Source organism: Toxotes jaculatrix, chromosome 5 (genome assembly GCF_017976425.1).
Source record: "Toxotes jaculatrix isolate fToxJac2 chromosome 5, fToxJac2.pri, whole genome shotgun sequence".
NCBI lineage: Eukaryota > Metazoa > Chordata > Actinopteri > Toxotidae > Toxotes > Toxotes jaculatrix.
Genome location: NC_054398.1, coordinates 5,856,562 through 5,879,459, shown reverse-complemented (window position 1 = coordinate 5,879,459; position 22,898 = coordinate 5,856,562). Strand labels below are relative to the sequence as shown.

Sequence of the window (22,898 nt, the reverse complement as noted above, 5' to 3'; positions counted from 1 at the left end):
CTTGCCTTAGAAAATAAATTTACAATAGATGTTTAGACTTCTGTGACCCCCTCCAGGGGTCAAAAGGAGGGCTCGTCCGGGATTTGAACCCGGGACCTCTCGCACCCTAAGCGAGAATCATACCCCTAGACCAACGAGCCAGATGTTATGGCCATACACATCTGTCTCTCTGTTGCATCAATGTCAAAATCCTTCAAACTGGTGATGTGGACTCACATCTCAATTCAATAGCAACCTCTGAACATTATTCACTCTGATGTTGTGATGTAGTTGTAGTGGCAAGACTGCTCAGTAATCTAGTGCTTTCTTATGTCATCTCAGGACTGGATTAAATTCCTAACAACTAAATGGACACTTCATTTAATGTAAAGATTTGGATTTAGCTCAGTGCCAGTGTTTTTCAGATGTGATAGTATTTTCTTGTATGGTTGTGTGTGCTTTTTTCATCTGGTTAACACAATGATGTACAGTACACTGTGGTGCAGGTTTTGTAAAAGTTGAAATTCATAGGCTGAAGCCTTGTGTAGTATTTCCTTTGGCTTTGGAGATAAACTGTACAATAGTTTCTCAGCTGTCCATGACCCCAGAGGTCAAAAGGGCTCGTCCGGGATTTGAACCCGGGACCTCTCGCACCCTAAGCGAGAATCATACCCCTAGACCAACGAGCCACAATGTACAGAGGCTCACATCTGTATTTCTTTGCTGTTCAGACCTGTAATTGAACCCTTCAAACTGGTGATGTGGCAACTTGTGTGTCTACAGTTCATCTAGTCCAACAACACCCTCTGGTGGTCTCATTTATATGTTCATCTTACTTTGTGTGACCTGTAAATCATCGGGGTGGCTGGGCTGTTTGAGGATCCCCTCGGCCCTTAATCTGCAACGTTGTGTGTAAATGTCCTGCAGGTTGGAGAGGGGTGTTCTGATGTTCTGAACGGACCACCCATTTAAGGGCCAAGAAGTCCTAAAACTCTTGACTAATGATAGGCATTGGCATAGCTTTGGCCTCTTCTCTCCTCTTTTCACCGCTCCTCCTCCACATTCCTTTCTGTTCCTCTCACCCTCTCCTACACTAATTTTGCCTCTTTCCTCATTTTTTACACTCTCCTTGTCTTCTCCCGCCTCTGCCCATGTCACCTTTGCAACTCCTTTCCTCTACCTCCATCACTCTTTCCTGCCTGTATTCTCCTCTCCTCTTTAAAATTATAAAATTATTACAATAATTGCATTATAAAAAGATGAGATGAGATAAAATAAAGCCTGTTTGTGTTTAGTGTTTGTTTTTTCCCTTCGAAAAAAAATGGGAAATTGAGCCTAAACAGAGCTGTGACACCAACACGCAGTAACATCTGCATTTAACAAGTGAAAAAGCCACAGTGTAAAGTTGGACAGTTTTCTTTATTATCTGGTTTAATTTTCTGCCATTTAAATGGACTTTTATTCAAACGTGACCAGGTAAAGCTTCACTTTGAAAATTAAGGCAGTTTGACTGTCAGATGTGTTTTATATTTTTTCTGTTTTCCCAGCCTCCATTCTGTCTGACCACATGTTCACGGGTTTGTCTTTGGTGCTGAAGAGTTAAATTTACATTCTGTTGTACAGACGTGAGCGAAGATGTTTGGGGTGAAAAATGAACATGGCTACAATCATTGACAGAAAACGGCAGCCTGTCGAACCCACAGAAGAAAATATCTTTGTCCACATCATCATGCACATCACTGGTCTGTCATTCTATCATTTCATTGCAGTTTGATACATCCTGATGACACCGTGCTGTGCTCTGGTTCACAGTCAGACTCTGGACGCTGACACGTGGTGTTGAACTCAGGTTTATTCCTGGTTTGAGTCCAAAGAGAACAAAACACCGTTTCTGGCTTCACTACAACAGGTCTTTCACAGTCAAGTTCAACTCAGACCAACTCAAAACATTTGAATAAAATTCAATAAAATATGAACAAATTACTTTCTCTAATTACATTACATTCAATTATATCATGAACATACTTATCGCAGTTCAACACAGACTGACCAGAGACTGGAAATGACACAGAGCATCAGCTAACAATCAGGAGAGAGCACAATAACAGCTAATACCGACCTCACAGTACAAACTGTGAATGGTAACCTTAGAAACAGCAGAATATCCCATATCATAAGAACCTAAAGTCAGAACAATAATTTGCTATGGTTTCTTCTGTTAAACATACACACAATTCAGATGCCAATAGAGATTTGAAATTCATTCATAAAATCCCTCACTTGATAAAAATGCAGCTTTGAGTCAGCAACAGTCTAAATGAACAATTATTAACAACAGCACTATGTCATATTAGTATCACATCTTATGTCATATGAGTATCACATCTTATGTCATATGAGTCGACTCAGTTTGACCTTATTCACTATATAATGGAGAAGTTCTGGCTAATTGAATCCTGTTAATGACACCAAATTACAGCCAAAATGTGAGCACTAAATAAAAGACAATACAAAGAATAAAACACTATAAAGTACAAGATTTTCCTCATCCAAGTGACAAAAATTTCGTTAAAAAAAACAAAAAACAAAACAAAACACAGATACCAGCATGTTCAGACAGTTTCCCCAGGGTTTGGATTCAGGTGTTCAACTTCAAATATGTCAATAGCATGTGGCTCAGAAGGAGCAAATAAATCATTGTTGTTCAAACTGGTAAACTTGACACATCTATTAGGTTATCACAGTGGTCACTGTGTTCATCATCACCACTAGATGGAAAATGAAGCAAATATACCCAATCTGGGTGCATCTTTACAGTGGTCTGAGCTATCTGAGTCGTCTCTCTGCCAGGCTTCCTTCCCTTACCCTGTCCACCACGCAATAAAAAAAAAAAAAAAAAAAAGGTACGAACCCACCTACACTTAGACCTGACCCAAATAACCCCATGTCGCTGCTACTCTTGTCCACGAATGACTGTACGTTGTGCTTTACAAGGGCGGGAAAAATTCCCGTCGGGAGGCCTCCCTTTGTGCCGACGCGAAAACAACGTAAGAATCGCAAAACTTTTCCTCACCACACCTATTTCAACCCAGAAAGGTCCTACTCCAGTCTCCCCTTGGAATGAAACTTGGCAGAGTGAGACGAGCCAGTGTCTGACCTCAAAGTCCAACTCACCCTCCCTGTAGAATAAAGCTTCTATCAAAATGATGGTGATGATGGACAGCAATGCAACTATGCTCAGGACACAGGCTGACCAATCAATCTACACCAGCAACTTAATGACTTAACAGTGACTTTACTCAATATCAAAAAATGTGATCACAAATGTATCTCAGATGCCAATACAGATTTTAAATGCACTGATAAAACATCATCCATGGGCTGAAAAACACCAACATCACAGATCCAGCTGTGTTTTGTTTGCACTTTCCTGAGACCGTGTCCTCTTGAGGCATCACAAGCGAAGAAGTGGTAAAACTTCGGTTCCAACAACAGAGTTAAATGATCACAGTCTGTGTTTAATCAGCACTTGAGCTTCACTATGCTAAAAATCAGTCCATCCACCTCCTAGATGCAGCAGACTCACTTCCTGGTCATGTCCTGTAGTTTGAAGAGCAGCTTGCAGACTTGTGCGATGTGGGCTGCAACAGTCCTTCCGAGGTGAGGTCCGGAGATCTAGGCAGTGTCCAGGGCTTGGTGGATCAGGTCAGGCCACAACGTTCCCCTTCCAGCCTTCCTTAAGGTTGGACATATGAGCGAGACAGAGAAAAAAAAACAATCATTAGTAATAAGTGAAAAGCAAACAGACTAAAGCAAACCTTCAACATCACCTCAGATCTTACCTTTGGTTGACCCTCTCTCACTTCCTCTGTCTAAGTTCCCCTTACTCTGGTGTCTGCCACTTTCACAGACTGTGGTGGAACAGTCCAGTGCATCCATCCCTGCAGGGTAGAAAGCCTGCTGGGAGTCTCTTAAGTCATCTATCCAACAGTCCATTAACTCAAAACTTCATCACATTCCAGTTCTGTATTGCCTGTGGAACTCCTCCTCAGCATGTTCTGCTGTGGTTTGGTGATCTTTGCAAACCCTTCCACAGAGGCTCAGCAGTAATTACAAAGTCCAATGTCCTGACGTACATGGAGACAGTCTGAGAAGACGCTATTGTCTTCCACTGCACTCTACACCTTTTGCAGACTTATCTTATCAACAGGTTGACAGCTCCATGTCTTGGGCTCAGAGACAGAAAAGTCCAAGTGTAAAGTAAGAAATAAAAAATAAAAAAACCCACAAATGATCAGAGTACAAGGTTTTCTTCATCCAAGTGACAAAGTTAAATAAATTCACAATAACAAAAAGTTTAAGAAAAAGGATAAATATGAAAACAAAAGAATAAAAAAACATACACATAAATATGTAAAGTTAAACTAAAATAAACAACATGACAAGTATATGGAAAAGGTTCTAAAAGACAGAAAACTGACAGCATCGGCTGACAAGAGGGGAGAAATGTGTGCAACAGACAATGTAAAAGTAAACATCATGGATAAAGAGAGTAACACCATCACTGGAAGTTCAGCCACAAAATAAAGCCTCAGTTCACTCATTATCGAGCTACAGAATCCTTTAAGCAGAATTTATGGTCTGTCCACACTTCAACATGTCTTCCTCACTCTGTTCCTTCAAGCACTGGAACAAGGCCTTAACTGTGTCTTTCCCTCTAGTGTCTTTGACATGGATTTTAAAACATAGTGAAAGGTTTTTCTACCATTTGTAAACATCTTTTCAAGTTTGCCTTCTGAAATGGCTGTCACTCTGTTCAGATTTGTTTATAAAGATTAGCAGTTCTACTTCAAGACAAAGCCTGTTATCCTTTAGACCTTCTCTTCAATTCAGCCCATGACAATGTTTCATTTCAAGTGTGTCAATAGCATGTAGCTCAGTAGAAGCAAATTAATCATCATTGTTCAACTTGGTAAACACATCTATTAGGTTTTCACAGAGGTCACTGCATTCATCATCACCACTAGATTGAAAATGAAGCAAATATACCCAAATTGGGTGCATCTTTACAGTCATCTGAGCTATCTGAGTCGTCTCTCTGCCAGGCTTCCTTCCCTTACCCTGTCCACCACGCAATTTAAAAAAAAAAAAAAAAAAAAAAGTAGTACGGACCCACCTACACTTAAACCTGACCCAAATAACCCCACGCCGCTTGATATTGCAGTGAATCTTGTCCGCAATTTACCGTGTGTAAAGCTTTACAGGGGTGAGAATATTTCCCCTGTTGGGAGGCCTCCCTTTGTGCCGACGCAAAAAAAGCCCTACACCTACTTCAACTCAGAAAGGTCCTACTCCTGTCTCCCATTGGAACAAAACTTGGCAGAGTGAGGCGAGCCAGTATTTGACCTCAAAGTCCAACTCACCCTCCCTGTACAATAAAGCTTCTATCAAAATTTGGGTGGTGATGATGAACAGCAATGCAACTATGCTCCGGACACAGGCTGACCAATTAATCTCCACCATTTAATGATGGAAAACTTAGCAACTTGCTGACCTAACAATGATTTTACTCAATATCAAAAAATGTGATCACAAATGTATCTCAGATGCCAATACAGATTTTAAATGCATTGATAAAACATCATCCATGCACTTTCCTGAGACCGTGTCCTCTTGAGGCATCAGAGGTGAAGAGTTTGTAAAACTTCTGTTCCAACAACAGAGTTGATAAATAATCACAGTCTGTATTTAATCAGCACTTGAGCTTCACCACGCAGAAAATCATTCCATCCTCCTCCTAGATGCAGCAGATTCACATCCTGGTCATGTCCTGTAGTTTGAAGAGCATCTTGCAGACTTGTGTGATGTGGGCTGCAACAGTCCTTCCGAGGTGAGGTCTGGAGATCGAGGCAGTGTCCAGGGCTTGGTGGATCAGGTCAGGGCACAACATTCCCCTTCCAGCTTTCCTTTAAAAAAAATAAAAAATAAAAATAAAATCATTAGCCATCAGTAAAAAGCAAACAGACTTAAGCAAACCTTCAACATGACCTCAGATCTTACCTTCAGTTGCCCCTCTCTCTATCTCTATGTAAAATCAATCTGTAGTTTGAAGAGCAGCTTGCAGACTTGTGCGATGTGGGCTGCAACAGTCCTTCCGAGGTGAGGTCCGGAGATCTAGGCAGTGTCCAGGGCTTGGTGGATCAGGTCAGGCCACAACATTCCCCTTCCAGCCTTCCTTAAGGTTGGACATATGAGTCAGAGTTAAAAAAAGACAATCATTAGCAATAAGTAAAAAGCAAACAGACTAAAGCAAACCTTCAACATGACCTCAGATCTTACCTTTGGTTGCCGCTCTCTCACTTCTCCTGACTCTGGTGTCTGCCGCTTTCACAGGCTGTGGTGGAACAGTCCAGTGCGTCCATCCCTGCAGGATGGAAAGTCTGCTGGGACTCTCTGAAGTCATCTATCCATCAGTCCATTAACTCGAAACTTCATCACATTCCAGTTCTGTATTGCCTATGGAACTCCTCTTCAGCATGTTCTGCTGTGGTTTTGTGATCATAGCAAATTCTTCCACAGAGGCTCAGCAGTAATTATAAAGTCCAAAGTCCTGACGTGCATGAAGACAAACACTATTGTCTCCTACTGCACTTTGCACCTTTTGCAGACTAACATCAGCATGGATAAAGAGAGTAACACCATCACTGGAAGTTCAGCCACAAAATAAGGCCTCAGTTCACTCATTATCGAGCTACAGCATCATTTAAGCAGAATTTATGGTCTGTCCACACTTCAACATGTCTTCCTCACTCTGTTCCTTCAAGCACTGGAACAAGGCCTTAACTGTGTCTTTCCCTCTAGTGTCTTTGACATGGATTTTAAAACATAGTGAAAGGTTTTTCTACCATTTGTAAACATCTTTTCAAGTTTGCCTTCTGAAATGGCTGTCACTCTGTTCAGATTTGTTTATAAAGATTAGCAGTTCTACTTCAAGACAAAGCCTGTTATCCTTTAGACCTTCTCTTCAATTCAGCCCATGACAATGTTTCATTTCAAGTGTGTCAATAGCATGTAGCTCAGTAGAAGCAAATTAATCATCATTGTTCAACTTGGTAAACACATCTATTAGGTTTTCACAGAGGTCACTGCATTCATCATCACCACTAGATTGAAAATGAAGCAAATATACCCAAATTGGGTGCATCTTTACAGTCATCTGAGCTATCTGAGTCGTCTCTCTGCCAGGCTTCCTTCCCTTACCCTGTCCACCACGCAATTTAAAAAAAAAAAAAAAAAAAAAAGTAGTACGGACCCACCTACACTTAAACCTGACCCAAATAACCCCACGCCGCTTGATATTGCAGTGAATCTTGTCCGCAATTTACCGTGTGTAAAGCTTTACAGGGGTGAGAATATTTCCCCTGTTGGGAGGCCTCCCTTTGTGCCGACGCAAAAAAAGCCCTACACCTACTTCAACTCAGAAAGGTCCTACTCCTGTCTCCCATTGGAACAAAACTTGGCAGAGTGAGGCGAGCCAGTATTTGACCTCAAAGTCCAACTCACCCTCCCTGTACAATAAAGCTTCTATCAAAATTTGGGTGGTGATGATGAACAGCAATGCAACTATGCTCCGGACACAGGCTGACCAATTAATCTCCACCATTTAATGATGGAAAACTTAGCAACTTGCTGACCTAACAATGATTTTACTCAATATCAAAAAATGTGATCACAAATGTATCTCAGATGCCAATACAGATTTTAAATGCATTGATAAAACATCATCCATGCACTTTCCTGAGACCGTGTCCTCTTGAGGCATCAGAGGTGAAGAGTTTGTAAAACTTCTGTTCCAACAACAGAGTTGATAAATAATCACAGTCTGTATTTAATCAGCACTTGAGCTTCACCACGCAGAAAATCATTCCATCCTCCTCCTAGATGCAGCAGATTCACATCCTGGTCATGTCCTGTAGTTTGAAGAGCATCTTGCAGACTTGTGTGATGTGGGCTGCAACAGTCCTTCCGAGGTGAGGTCTGGAGATCGAGGCAGTGTCCAGGGCTTGGTGGATCAGGTCAGGGCACAACATTCCCCTTCCAGCTTTCCTTTAAAAAAAATAAAAAATAAAAATAAAATCATTAGCCATCAGTAAAAAGCAAACAGACTTAAGCAAACCTTCAACATGACCTCAGATCTTACCTTCAGTTGCCCCTCTCTCTATCTCTATGTAAAATCAATCTGTAGTTTGAAGAGCAGCTTGCAGACTTGTGCGATGTGGGCTGCAACAGTCCTTCCGAGGTGAGGTCCGGAGATCTAGGCAGTGTCCAGGGCTTGGTGGATCAGGTCAGGCCACAACATTCCCCTTCCAGCCTTCCTTAAGGTTGGACATATGAGTCAGAGTTAAAAAAAGACAATCATTAGCAATAAGTAAAAAGCAAACAGACTAAAGCAAACCTTCAACATGACCTCAGATCTTACCTTTGGTTGCCGCTCTCTCACTTCTCCTGACTCTGGTGTCTGCCGCTTTCACAGGCTGTGGTGGAACAGTCCAGTGCGTCCATCCCTGCAGGATGGAAAGTCTGCTGGGACTCTCTGAAGTCATCTATCCATCAGTCCATTAACTCGAAACTTCATCACATTCCAGTTCTGTATTGCCTATGGAACTCCTCTTCAGCATGTTCTGCTGTGGTTTTGTGATCATAGCAAATTCTTCCACAGAGGCTCAGCAGTAATTATAAAGTCCAAAGTCCTGACGTGCATGAAGACAAACACTATTGTCTCCTACTGCACTTTGCACCTTTTGCAGACTAACATCAGCATGGATAAAGAGAGTAACACCATCACTGGAAGTTCAGCCACAAAATAAGGCCTCAGTTCACTCATTATCGAGCTACAGCATCATTTAAGCAGAATTTATGGTGTGTCCAAAATTCAACATGTCTTCCTCACTCTGTTTCTTCAAGCACTAGAACAAGACCTTAATTGTGTCTTCCCCTCTAGTGTCTTTGACATGGTTTCTAAAACATAGTACAAGGTTTCTCTACCATCTGTAAACATCTTTCCAGGTTTGCCTTCTGAAATGGCTGTCACTCTGCTCAGATTTGTTTATAAAGATTAGCAGTTCTACTTCAAGACAAAGCCTGTTATCCTTTAGACCTTCTCTTCAATTCAGCCCATGACAATGTTTCATTTCAAGTGTGTCAATAGCATGTAGCTCAGTAGAAGCAAATTAATCATCATTGTTCAACTTGGTAAACACATCTATTAGGTTTTCACAGAGGTCACTGCATTCATCATCACCACTAGATTGAAAATGAAGCAAATATACCCAAATTGGGTGCATCTTTACAGTCATCTGAGTTATCTGAGTCGTCTCTCTGCCAGGCTTCCTTCCCTTACCCTGTCCACCACGCAATTTAAAAAAAAAAAAAAAAAAAAAAGTAGTACGGACCCACCTACACTTAAACCTGACCCAAATAACCCCACACTGCTTGATATTGCAGTGAATCTTGTCCGCAATTTACCGTGTGTAAAGCTTTACAGGGGTGAGAATATTTCCCCTGTTGGGAGGCCTCCCTTTGTGCCGACGCAAAAAAAGCCCTACACCTACTTCAACTCAGAAAGGTCCTACTCCTGTCTCCCATTGGAACAAAACTTGGCAGAGTGAGGCGAGCCAGTATTTGACCTCAAAGTCCAACTCACCCTCCCTGTACAATAAAGCTTCTATCAAAATTTGGGTGGTGATGATGAACAGCAATGCAACTATGCTCCGGACACAGGCTGACCAATTAATCTCCACCATTTAATGATGGAAAACTTAGCAACTTGCTGACCTAACAATGATTTTACTCAATATCAAAAAATGTGATCACAAATGTATCTCAGATGCCAATACAGATTTTAAATGCATTGATAAAACATCATCCATGCACTTTCCTGAGACCGTGTCCTCTTGAGGCATCAGAGGTGAAGAGTTTGTAAAACTTCTGTTCCAACAACAGAGTTGATAAATAATCACAGTCTGTATTTAATCAGCACTTGAGCTTCACCACGCAGAAAATCATTCCATCCTCCTCCTAGATGCAGCAGATTCACATCCTGGTCATGTCCTGTAGTTTGAAGAGCATCTTGCAGACTTGTGTGATGTGGGCTGCAACAGTCCTTCCGAGGTGAGGTCTGGAGATCGAGGCAGTGTCCAGGGCTTGGTGGATCAGGTCAGGGCACAACATTCCCCTTCCAGCTTTCCTTTAAAAAAAATAAAAAATAAAAATAAAATCATTAGCCATCAGTAAAAAGCAAACAGACTTAAGCAAACCTTCAACATGACCTCAGATCTTACCTTCAGTTGCCCCTCTCTCTATCTCTATGTAAAATCAATCTGTAGTTTGAAGAGCAGCTTGCAGACTTGTGCGATGTGGGCTGCAACAGTCCTTCCGAGGTGAGGTCCGGAGATCTAGGCAGTGTCCAGGGCTTGGTGGATCAGGTCAGGCCACAACATTCCCCTTCCAGCCTTCCTTAAGGTTGGACATATGAGTCAGAGTTAAAAAAAGACAATCATTAGCAATAAGTAAAAAGCAAACAGACTAAAGCAAACCTTCAACATGACCTCAGATCTTACCTTTGGTTGCTGCTCTCTCACTTCTCCTGACTCTGGTGTCTGCCGCTTTCACAGGCTGTGGTGGAACAGTCCAGTGCGTCCATCCCTGCAGGATGGAAAGTCTGCTGGGACTCTCTGAAGTCATCTATCCATCAGTCCATTAACTCGAAACTTCATCACATTCCAGTTCTGTATTGCCTATGGAACTCCTCTTCAGCATGTTCTGCTGTGGTTTTGTGATCATAGCAAATTCTTCCACAGAGGCTCAGCAGTAATTATAAAGTCCAAAGTCCTGACGTGCATGAAGACAAACACTATTGTCTCCTACTGCACTTTGCACCTTTTGCAGACTAACATCAGCATGGATAAAGAGAGTAACACCATCACTGGAAGTTCAGCCACAAAATAAGGCCTCAGTTCACTCATTATCGAGCTACAGCATCATTTAAGCAGAATTTATGGTGTGTCCAAAATTCAACATGTCTTCCTCACTCTGTTTCTTCAAGCACTAGAATAAGACCTTAATTGTGTCTTCCCCTCTAGTGTCTTTGACATGGTTTCTAAAACATAGTACAAGGTTTCTCTACCATCTGTAAACATCTTTCCAGGTTTGCCTTCTGAAATGGCTGTCACTCTGCTCAGATTTGTTTATAAAGATTAGCAGTTCTACTTCAAGACAAAGCCTGTTATCCTTTAGACCTCTTCAATTCAGCCCATGACAATGTTTCATTTCAAGTGTGTCAATAGCATGTAGCTCAGAAGGAGCAACTTAATCATTGTTGTTCAACCTGGTAGACTTGACACATCTATTAGGTTTTCACTGTGATCAGTGTGTTCATCATCACCACTAGATGGAGAATGAAGCAAATATACCCAAACTGGGTGCATCTTTACAGTCATCTGAACTCTCTGAGTCGTCTCTCTGCCAGGCTTCCTTCCCTTACCCTGTCCACCATGCAATAAAAAAAAAAAAAAAAAAAAAAAAAAAATTACGGACCCACCTACACTTAAACCTGACCAAAATAACCCCACGCCGCTTGATATTGCAGTGAATCTTGTCCACGATTTATCGTGCCTAGAGCTCACAGGGGTGAGAATAATTCCCCTGTCGGGAGGCCTCCCTTTGTGCCGACGCCAAAAAAGCCCTAAGAATCACAAAACTTTTCCTCACCACACCTACGTCAACCCAGACAGGTCCTACTCTTGTCTCCCCTTGGAATGAAACTTGGCAGAGCAAGACGAGCCAGTGTTTGACCTCAAAGACCAACTCACCCTCCCTGTACAATAAAGCTTCTATTAAACTTTGGGTAGTGATGATGGACAGCAATACAACTATGCTCAGGACACAGGCTGAATACTATTAAACAACAACTCTTGGAGAATCCTCAATCCATCTACGTCAGACCTGCCCCTACCTCCACCATTTAATGATGGAAAACTTGCCAACTTACTGAGCTAACAATGCTTTTACTCAATATCGAAAAATGTGATCACAAATGTATCTCAGATGCCAATACAGATTTTAAATGCATTGATAAAACATCATCCATGGGCTGAATAACTACTTGAGAAAGACAATATCAGAAACACATTTACAACCAATTCATCAAATCAGAACAGCAATGTTCTATCAATAATTCCATTTAAACCAATCATCAATGACCAGTCAAAATACAGGCAAGTCATTATCAAAGTCTTTGTCCTTATAATCAGTTATGGTAATCTTGGAGAAGTTGTCACCAGGGAATAACAAGGTTAATCAACAGATTAAAAGAACTTACAGGGGAGCACATGTAGAATCAGTCAAAAAAAAGAAAAAGAAAAAGAATTATATATATATATATATATATATATATATATATATAATTAAAAGTTTCTGTTTAAACTAAAATACATAATGCCTTAACCCCTTACCCTAACCTTACTTTAACCATCCAAATTGAAAGTTGAAAGGACAGTCTGACTTATCAAAATGCTTTTTTTTTAAAAATGGCCCCCCATAGTAAATATATTTTATAGCTGCCCATGTTATTTGTCCTTCCACACTTGTGGGAAGGTTTTAGTTAATTTGTCTTATTTTAAGCATTTTGTCTTGTGATATAATTGCTGCTATAACTGCTGCTACCTGATATAGGCCAAAATCGACCATATCAGACAGAGAGAGGCCCTAAATAGCCCCAATGCTGGGCCCCCAAATCAACCCCTAGCAGGCTGATTAGAGGGAGAGAGAGACAGATGTGCGAGTGTGAGTCTGTGTGTGTGTGTATGTGAGACAGAGTGCGACAGAAGGACAGAGACAAAGTAAAGTGATGACACGGTGACCAAACAAACAACCTCATACCTCTTGAAGGCTAAAAATGGACAGGCGGTCGGACAGCAGCCAGGTTGGAAGGATGGACAGGAACAAATTCTGTAGGAGGAAAAGTTATGGCGCGGCGGCCAGACATCCCGGCATCAAAGAAGTGAAAGTCGCATACCTAGTATAGCCTCTTGATCCCACGTGGTCAAAATCGACGCTACAAACAAACAGGCAAGCAAGCAAACAATCAAACAAATAACCGCCCGACCAACAGACAACCGATGGCAGCCATATTGGATGGACAGGAACAAATTCTCTAGGAGGAAAAGTTATGGCGCGGCGGCCAGACATCCCGGCATCAAAGAAGTGAAAGTCGCATACCTCGTATAGCCTCTTGATCCCACGTAGTCAAAATCGACGCTAAAACAATCAATGGAAGGGGGGGGGTGGTGAGGGGATAGACCAGGGGTCGGCAACCCGCGGCTCAAGAGGCTCATGTGGCTCTTTCGTCCCTCTGCTGTGGCTCCCTGTGACTTTGTTCGTTTTTTAAATTACGGCGAGCTTGTAACATTAAATTAAAATATTTTTAATTTTTTGTTGCTCAAAATACGCATCACAACCGCCGATGTGCAACACTAAATGGCAACATCTTCAGGTTGACAGCTAACTGTATGCTCCAGTACACGTGATAACATGATGACGGAACACAGAAGCAGACAGCATTTTTGGTTCGCTGCAGGTGGATAATTTAAGTTAGGATTTTTATTTCATAAATAGACATTGAGACAGTCCAAATGGCTCTTTGAGTATTTTAGATTGCCGACCCATGGGATAAACAGATGGATGAATGGTCGGGCGGTCAGTAATAATTATGGCACGGTGGCCGTGTGAGACATAATGAAAAAGAGGGTGAGACAGATTGGCATAGTCGCCGTGTGTGTGTGTGTGTGTGCGTGTGTGTATGCGCGTATGTGCATGGGAGAAACAGGTCAGCATAGCGGCCGACCAAACACACCCCAGCAACAGAATAAAAACTTCACTTACTACTTGTTGATTTCTTCTCATGGTGATCTGTTTGTGGACCTGAAAGAAGAAGCAGAAGAAGAAGAAGAACCAGCTCAGTCTGAGTCTGCAGGTCAGAGTTCACCTGTGAAGACTGACAGTTGGACTGATCCTGTCCAACAGGGAATATTCATTTCCTGTCATAGTTATTGATTGTATTGGAGACTGATGTTTGAGTGAGAATGACTGTGGTGCAGCTGAAAGATGAAGCTCTTCAGACTGACTGCAGGTGGTTTAGAGATCGGCAGCACATTCTCTTCACTGAGCGTTTAACACTCTCTAAATATTGTTTATTGGTTAAATTCTGCTCAATGTGTAAAACGGAAAATCAATACTGATCAAACTGATGACGGTATTTTACCATCCAAGCTTCACTCAGAACGAACCACGGCCTCAGACAGGTTCACCTTCACCCAGGCCGCTGCTACACCTGTGAGCCAAAGGAGCAGGTGCGCTTGAGACAGCCATAGTCCCTGTGCACTGACCTAACTAATAAAGGTTTATGTGGGTAAAAACTGTGTCCCTGTCCAAATCTGAGGGCTTACAGGCCTGTCTTCACATAACCCTGATAACCTGAGCACGTAGGAGGTGAACTGATGGTTTGCAAACTTGAACTGAGGAGGCCGCTGAGGCCTAATTATCTCCGTACGGCTGCGCTGTCCCGCGTGTCATATTCAGCCTTTATCTTTACCACATGAACCACATCACGGTCCACAATTTAAATATGTCAAGCCACCAAGATTGAAGGAAAATTTACTACAGAATCAGGTAAGCTCCACCTTAAAACTTAACCCCAGGTAGCACGAGCGCACCGTTGTACCGTAAACTGTGACTGTTTTCAGAACCATGTCGGTGGCGCGCTCCACCGGTGCCTTGTCTGAAACCGTGGATTGAAATGTGTGTACTCACTTTTCGTAGAAATTCCAGAAAGCCGTTTCCAAAGCGTCTGTCCAAGGTGAGCGGTGCAACGGTGCGCGGGCGTGTGCGCGTGCATGAGCAGAAAGTGGCGTCTGTGGCGCACGCGGTGGATAGGCCCGGGCCCTCTGTTGCAGCATCTGAAGAACAGAGATTCACAGGCTCATACACCTGGTCTGATACACCTGGTCTGTTTCCCTCAGTGTGCTCGCACTGTCTCCATACTCACTCAGAAACTCGGTGGAAGTCTGTGTTCCGCGCACACGCGCTCTCCTCTCCTCCAAACCGGAGCGGTAATGGCGGACTCGGTGCCCCGCGTGGTGGTCACAGTGGTACCGTGGTTTAGCTAAACTACGAACTGAAACCAGCTCCAACACACGGATCAGCGCCCAGTTTTATCAGGTTACACTTTGAATCAAAGTCCCGGGTGAACAACAGTATTTCGCAGATTTGAATGAACTCACAAACAGCGTCTCCCTGTCTACCTGTTTCTGGCGTCCCCGCGGCCTGTACCTGCGCCTTTTATGTCCCACCCCTCTAACAACCAGGTGGGTCGACATCTCTGATTGGCTAATGATTGGCCAGTGATAATTGAGCCAGACCATAACGTCACAGGCCATGTATTACAAAACGAAACATGGAAACTAATAGGAGTGTGCCATACTGCAATTTGGTATGATCCCATGCCAAGTAAATACTGGGCCAGTACTGATACCAGTACCACTATCAATACTTTTTACTCAGAAAAGCAGTTTATCTACTTTTATGGCGGAGCAATGCTTCATAATGACGTGAATGCAATATGCAAACTTAAATGAAAATTGAAAATTTGAATTTTCATGATCATTGAATGATTTTGTGATTTTTCAATTTTCAATTAGTTAATCATGATTATGATCATAATAAAACACAGGACAAAAATTTTAGGCAAATAAAAATACTTTTTAAGTCAAAATTTAAATTTTACTTTTTCAGTTAAGATTTTTGTTCAGTTTTTAACAGAAGTGGGCAAATTAAAAAAGTGCAAATAACTTAACAAAAGCAAACAAAAGCTTTTCATTCCTGTTCCCATGTTTAAAGCCACAGATTTATAGGTTTTTGTTCAGAAACAATAACATGTTTACATTTTTCGCTTTTATGCCACTAAATCTGCTACTGTTACTATTTTTATCTATTTTATATTTGACTTTTACTGCAGTTAGTATGACTACTGCTATCACTGCTAATCACAGTAATAATTTGTCTGATCCTATGAATGGATCGAATGTGCCTGCACCATGTCAGGACACTGGAATCCTCACAGGACTTTGGTTTCTCTTGTTTTCTTGTATGCTGATGTTTTGCCTTTGGGAAATTTTCGGAGTACCTCACAGCTGCTCCGACGGGCTCATTATCAGCCGATTTGGGCCTGTCAAACTACTGCTATTTATTCAAAAACCAAACATGATATCACCAAACAAATTTCACTCTCAAAGCCATGAGACCTTAAGGAACACAGTGATGTATTTTTTTTTTTTTTTTTGGTCCTAGTGTCAAAAATGTGGATAATACGGCAAGTTTTAAAAAAGAGTATTTTCTGCTTTCCTCCAAAAATCCATACATTGGAGAGCGACTCATGTCAGTCAAAGGCAGACTATTCAAAAACCGGAAATCCTAAATAAAGTAAACACATTGTGAGAAAGAAGACAAGTGTGGCTACAAAGTTGGAGAAAATACAAGCACACCCAGTCTGATCGAGCCGCACGTTTTGATGTATAATTTGTCGGTGTGCGCTCAACAGTGTGGGACGAGTTACAAATCGAAATTCAAGGTGTAAGAAAAATGAGAATAACAATAGTGTGCTGTGCTACACCCCGCACCACTAATGAGTTGGGAGGTGTGGACTAGAGCTACTATGACTGATACAAACCACTCAAACTTTTTGAGTTTGCTCCGCACAAGAAGAATATGCTTATCTGAGCCACGTCTCGCCAAAAAGAGCTTTCAGAGGATCTACGGTCAAGAATAGTTGATTTAATGGAGACATGGAGACACTTCGGGACTGTGGCTACTCGACCAAGAAGTGGGCGCCCACTCAAAATGACCCCAAGAGCAGAAAAGACTCATCAATGACGTAATGAAACAACCAAAGATTTAAAGGTGTCATTGGAACTGGCACTGGAATTTTGAAAAAGCATCTTGTGAAGCAGTTGACAGTATTATATTTGACTGAGAGACGGCACGATCTGATTAATGAAGTGTGCTCTTGTGACTTTTGCTAAACCTAACTGTTCAGTGGAAGTGTTCACTGTAACATAATTTGCTGGCTGGTATAATCCATAAAGTGGGAAATTAAAAAGTGGGCTCGTCCGGGATTTGAACCCAGGACCTCTCGCACCCTAAGCGAGAATCATACCCCTAGACCAACGAGCCAGTGAGTGTGGTTTTTTATGACATTGGCTTGAGAGCCTATCATGAGACTTCTCACCTGTCATGCACACTCATCAGTAGGAATATAGGTACAGATGGTTTTATCAAATCCAGTTCCAACTTTGGTGTGGTTAATTTTTGAGTGGTTACTCTATTGGAATAGACTGCTATAGAAAGCTGGGAGAGACGACACTTAAACTTGGCCAACTGAGACAGACAGCACTGTCAGTCTCTCCTAAAGGTTAGTCTAAGTTAATGGAAGTGGTCACTGGGTGTGAGCCGTCTCTGTTTGTACTGTTGGATGAAACCCTGAAGTTGCTAAAATTTTATTTTTGTTGTGTAACTTTTTAGCAACAAATCAGCTGACAGACAAGCAAGGTCGGGAACGATACAAGTGGCAGTGTTTTACCTTGGCATGTTTCACATTAGATTGCATATGTTTAATGTATTTTAGATTTTCTTAATGGCATTTGTGCTAATGTTTATAATGAGTTATGCCCGTTAAAGGTGGGCTAAAGCTGAAACTATGTGTGGAGCACATTTATTTTTAGATTTGCCTGTCCATATTTTATGTGTGTGTGTGTGTGTGTATTACTCCAATGCTTGGTTGTCAGACGTTTTGGACTTTAGTGTAGGGTTACAGTGCCCCTGTGCTGCAGCTGAAAGTCAACGTGGCTTCTTTTTTTGGCCCCTGTGACCTTTTAACCCTGGGGGTCAAAAACTGGGCTCGTCCGGGATTTGAACCCGGGACCTCTCGCACCCAAAGCGAGAATCATACCCCTAGACCAACGAGCCTGCTCGTAGTATGATGTAGTCATGCATTGCCTCTGTACAAGCTGTCAGACTGGTGATGTGGCAGGCTGAGGCTGTACAGCACCGAACAGTGGTCATAAGAGGGAAAACATGACATATGACATATACCAACAATGACATGAGCTGAAATATGACGCTGAGTCTCTCAGATAAGGCCCTCTGACACTGCAACGACAGTAACTCTACTCTTTACAAGGAACAGTTTAAAAGCTATTTGAAATGAAAGACGGATACATACCGTGAAAAGCTGTTGAGTTGTATTAAAGTGATAGGAAATATTTAGCTAATAATATTATCGTTCATCCGTGCAAATGTTTAAAGGTGTTTAAAATGTACACAGCTTATCAAACGAAAACATATCAAACAAACGCACTGCATCATCATACAGACACTGCAGTCACAAAAGAACATGAGTCAGATATCCGTATTTGAACTTTATTTTAAAATAAATAGATGCTGTGACAGTATATATATATATATATTCTGACACATTTTTGGCAATAGTCTCTTAATTTTTATTAACTTATTTCTTCTCGTTCTGGTCATGGCGTGAAAGACACCATGCCAGTGTACGTTCATTGCCTGCAAGGCACAGCTCAGGTCAAAATAAACCCACCGAATGCACAGTCCCCGTGTGCGCACACTGAGGTTAGCTTTAAGCTAGCTCACCAGTACCTGCGCTCGCAAAGTCTTTGGTTTGTTATCACATTCACAAAATGGCAACAGAAGCGAAACGACCCAAGGTTTTAAACTTTATCCGTTTAAATCTAAAAACACACAATGCACTTTGTATTTGTATATTTGTCTTTGTGTTTACAGTGAGTTAGCTACGCTGTACACTGTCAGCTGTCTACATGTGTGGTTAGCTGCTAGCGGTACGTGTGTAACTCAGCCTCGTGTGTTGTAGGGGTGAGCTACTTTAGCTAGTTAAAGTTATTAATGGAGTTAGTGGGTGTATTTGTGTGATACGTGTACAATTATACCACCAGTCATACCAGCAGATGTAATTCACTTAAGTTTGAGTTAATTTCAAACCATATGGGATATTTAAAAAGGTAGCTAGTGTTTTACTAACATAAAGCAGGAAAGTGGGACAGTCTCTTGTCATCAGTGTACCACTGTGATTGTATATCAGCTGTTATTGTGTGACTGTCTTAAATAGGGAGAATCAAGCACACCACAGCACAAGGTCAGACACGCCTGATCATACCAGTGATGCTCAAGTTTTTCATCCCTGTGATTCTGTTGTTGACAGGTAGATGACGGCTCAGAGCTTAGTCCTCTGGAAAATTTTCTACAGTGGTGCAACAGAGTCGGTCTGGTTCTCAGCAACAAGGTATATATATATATATATATATATATATATATTTCATTTTTCATTATTTAAGTTTTTAAAGACTGTCCACTTCCTGAATTGAATCCATTCTTTCAAAACATAAAAGCCAAAAAGATGGACGTCTCTCTCCGCAGGTGTATGTGAGTAAAGAGGGGACAGTGGCAGAGTATGGGATGCTGGCTAAGGACGACATAGAAGAGGGGGAGGTTTTATTCACTATCCCCAGATCAGCTCTTCTGCACCAGGGAACAACCAAGGTCTGCGCCCTGCTGGAGAAAGGTAACTTACAATTACAATGAAGTTTTTCACAAGTTTAAAGCTGCATGCATCAAACCCCTGTGTCTCTAACCCCTGTGTTTCTCCCTTTTGCCTTGACAGAGAAGTCATCTCTGGAGAGCTCTTCAGGCTGGGTTCCCCTGCTGCTGGCTCTGCTGTACGAGTACACATCCTCACAGTCCCACTGGAGACCATACCTCTCCCTGTGGACGGACTTCAAGACACTGGATCACCCCATGTTCTGGTAGGAGATTCTGATCAGTGGTGAAAGTTGGTGTTGGTACTGAAACAGCTTTGTCCTCGATTTTTCTGTTGATGAACTGTGAATCTGTAGCTTTCCTCACAGTAATTTACAGTCCATCTGTTCAGGTCTAAAGAGGAGAGAGGCCGACTGTTGAGGGGCACAGGTATTCCAGAGGCTGTGGACACAGACTTGGCTAACATCCACAGGGAATACACAGATGTGGTGCTGCCGTTCATCACCCAGCATCCTGACCTCTGGAACCCAAACACACACACACTGGAGCTGTACACACAGCTGGTGGCCTTTGTCATGGCCTACAGGTCAGTGAGCATGTATATAAAGTATGAGCATCTTATTTTTCCCTTTGCCCACGTTCTAAAATTTGCTCTCCGTCGTCCGTTCCTTCATCCCCACCCTGTTCTTCCTATTTTGCTCCGCAGTTTCCAAGAGCCACAGGAAGAGGAGGATGATGAAGAGGAGGACGAGGAAGAGGAGAAGACTCCAAACCCACCCATGATGGTTCCCATGGCTGACATGCTGAACCATGTGTCCAATCACAACGCTAATCTGGAGTTCACGCTGGTGAGAGGACACACACACAATTCAGATTTTTCTTGTTTCAAATGTGTAGATTTGATAGATTGTTGTTTATCAGAACAGCGTCTCATCTGTGAAGACACAGACCTGAGAAGTGATGAAGCAAGTTTTTGTTAAATAAAGAGTATATTCGACATTGAGACCGAAACATCTTAGCAAGTTTCCGCTTTTCTTGTTTTCTAATTCCTTTTTCATTGTCTCTGCCCTCCATATTTCTCAGGACAGTCTGAAGATGGTGTGCGTGCGCCCCATTCAAAAAGGCGAGGAGGTATTTAACACCTATGGGCAGATGGCCAACTGGCAGCTGCTTCATATGTATGGCTTCACAGAACCATATACAAGCAACAGCAACGACACCGCTGACATCCCCATTACCAACCTCTACAAAGTCACCACACAAGGTGAGTGACAAGACCACAGAGTCAACATGAGAGAGAAGTGTTGAGGAAAGAAACAAGAAGCATCACAGATAGAAGAGGCAGCTGTAGTGAGACTACAGAGGAAGTACAGGACAGAGGATGTAACACAGTTCATAGCAGTGTTACTGAAAGGTCGACAAGTGAATTAACTGGACTCAGCTCTCTGTTGTTGGGGATTCAGTGACAAAATACAAACAAAAAAACCCCCAACAACTGCATTCACTTTGTAAAAAGCAAACTTGAAAAGAAACAGACTTTGTCAGTGTATAAAAGTATAGTAAGTGTATAACAGATTTTTTTTTTTTTTTATTACCCTGTAATTCACCTTCCTTATCTCCTCCCAGGCATTCAGTCTGATTTGGACCGGCAGCTGGTGGAGGAGCAGTGGGAGATGCTGCGTGAGATAATGCAAGAGAAAGGAGCCTTTGTGTTTGGTAAACAGGGCTGCCTTACAGACACAGAGCTCCACACTGCACTCAAGGTGAGGGAGGTCATACAGCAGCGCTGATTTAACAATCAGTTTGTTTGTAAACTGAACAAAACCCCATGAAACACACAAAAAAACCCTTTGTTAGAGACAAGTATTTGATGAATGGCTGTTGTTGGAAACATGCTTCTTGCTTTGTGCATCTCCAGGTGCTGTGCATGTCAAAGGAGGAGTTCTCAGAGTTCAAAGAAAACGAAGGATGGGAGGAGGATGATGAGGAAGATGAGAAGATTTCTCTTGCTTTCTCTAACGAAGGTCTCCCAGGATTAAAGGCCTCATGGAAATGGCTGATTCACGAAGCAGCCCGTCTAACTCTGAGGTCCTATGGAGACGGAAAGGAGGAGGAGGAGCAGGAGGTCATAAAAAGAGACCAGGTGCTGATAGAGGACAAGGCAGCACTTGCTGGACTGAGCAGCAGGCAGCAGAATGCACTGCAGGTACGATATGGACAGAAGAGCATCCTGCACAGACTGATGGAGCTCACAGAGTCATGAGTACAACTGTGATGGAGTCTGGGACCTCAGTGAAAGCTTTTCGTTTGTTTTTTTTTTTTGTTGTTTTTTTTAAATCTCAAGGAAAATTACAACTTCCTTTTGTCATACACATTGTCAATAAACTTTTTATCCTGAAGACATCTTTGATTTTCAACAGTTCTTGTTTTGTACTCCTGCTGACAATAAATAGTAGTTAATAGTGAAAATGATTTTTTAAACAGTTTGCCATTCCCTGTACATAAAACCAGCAGCCACCTGTGCTAAATAGGAAAAGCATTCATCTGCAATACACTGACCACTAGTTCTAACCACCGTCATGCCAAAACCATGTCTTTTGAACAAATCACATCTGTCCTCAGACCGAGACGGTCTACAAAACTCATAATCCTTTCAAACCCTGTGAAAGTTCCAGATTAACTCAGGAGCCGAGATCTTTTTCTGGATCACTGTGCATCTTAATGCAGTTTAAAGGAAAAAGAAAAAAATTAACATTTTTTCCACATATACAAATGTGAATTTGCTGCAGACTTAAAGCAACATGTTAGCATTTAGTTAAACAATGAGCAGTATATAATATATTATTAAGAATTTCTATGAGTATAAACTGTTTAGAAAGTAGGTGAGAGTTAACCAGTGTAGATATTGGTAGACACTGGATAACCTAGTGTCAAAACTGTAGATGTGTTATTAGTATTTGAATTGTAACGTTTTATAACCACAGGAGCCCTGACAGACTCATTTTCTAATAAAAACACTTTGCTGTTTTTTGTTTTGGTGGTGAAAAACAAGATGTAAAACCTTTACTCAGTGATCATAAGTTTATAAGAAACACCTGCGCCTGAAGTCTGGAAAAACAAATACAGTGAGTAATTTTTATGACCTGTGTCTACTCATCAAACACCTCGTATATTAGCACCATCGTCCTATTCTTACATTCCTCAAAGAAAACAGATGCTTTGCAGTTTGAATG

General features: G+C 41.9%; 1 protein-coding gene and 4 non-coding genes across 5 annotated transcripts; 1 reads left to right on the top strand and 4 right to left on the bottom strand.

Annotated features, from left to right (window-relative positions):
• Positions 1-68: 68 nt before the first annotated feature.
• trnap-agg lies at positions 69-140 on the bottom strand. Its single transcript has one exon. It is a non-coding gene; the product is annotated as a tRNA-Pro (tRNA).
• A 456-nt stretch (positions 141-596) lies between these two features.
• On the bottom strand, positions 597-668 carry trnap-agg. The gene has a single exon. It is a non-coding gene; the product is annotated as a tRNA-Pro (tRNA).
• Positions 669-17,193: 16,525 nt separating this feature from the next.
• Positions 17,194-17,265, bottom strand: trnap-agg. Its single transcript has one exon. It is a non-coding gene; the product is annotated as a tRNA-Pro (tRNA).
• A 720-nt stretch (positions 17,266-17,985) lies between these two features.
• Positions 17,986-18,057, bottom strand: trnap-ugg. Its single transcript has one exon. It is a non-coding gene; the product is annotated as a tRNA-Pro (tRNA).
• A 645-nt stretch (positions 18,058-18,702) lies between these two features.
• Positions 18,703-22,116, top strand: setd6 (SET domain containing 6, protein lysine methyltransferase). Its single transcript, XM_041038522.1, has 9 exons — positions 18,703-18,818; positions 19,331-19,411; positions 19,546-19,690; positions 19,790-19,931; positions 20,057-20,251; positions 20,372-20,513; positions 20,749-20,929; positions 21,292-21,428; positions 21,584-22,116. The coding sequence occupies exons 1-9, from the start codon at positions 18,792-18,794 to the stop codon at positions 21,926-21,928; spliced, it is 1,395 nt and encodes a 464-aa protein (XP_040894456.1). The 5' UTR covers positions 18,703-18,791; the 3' UTR covers positions 21,929-22,116.
• Positions 22,117-22,898: the final 782 nt, after the last annotated feature.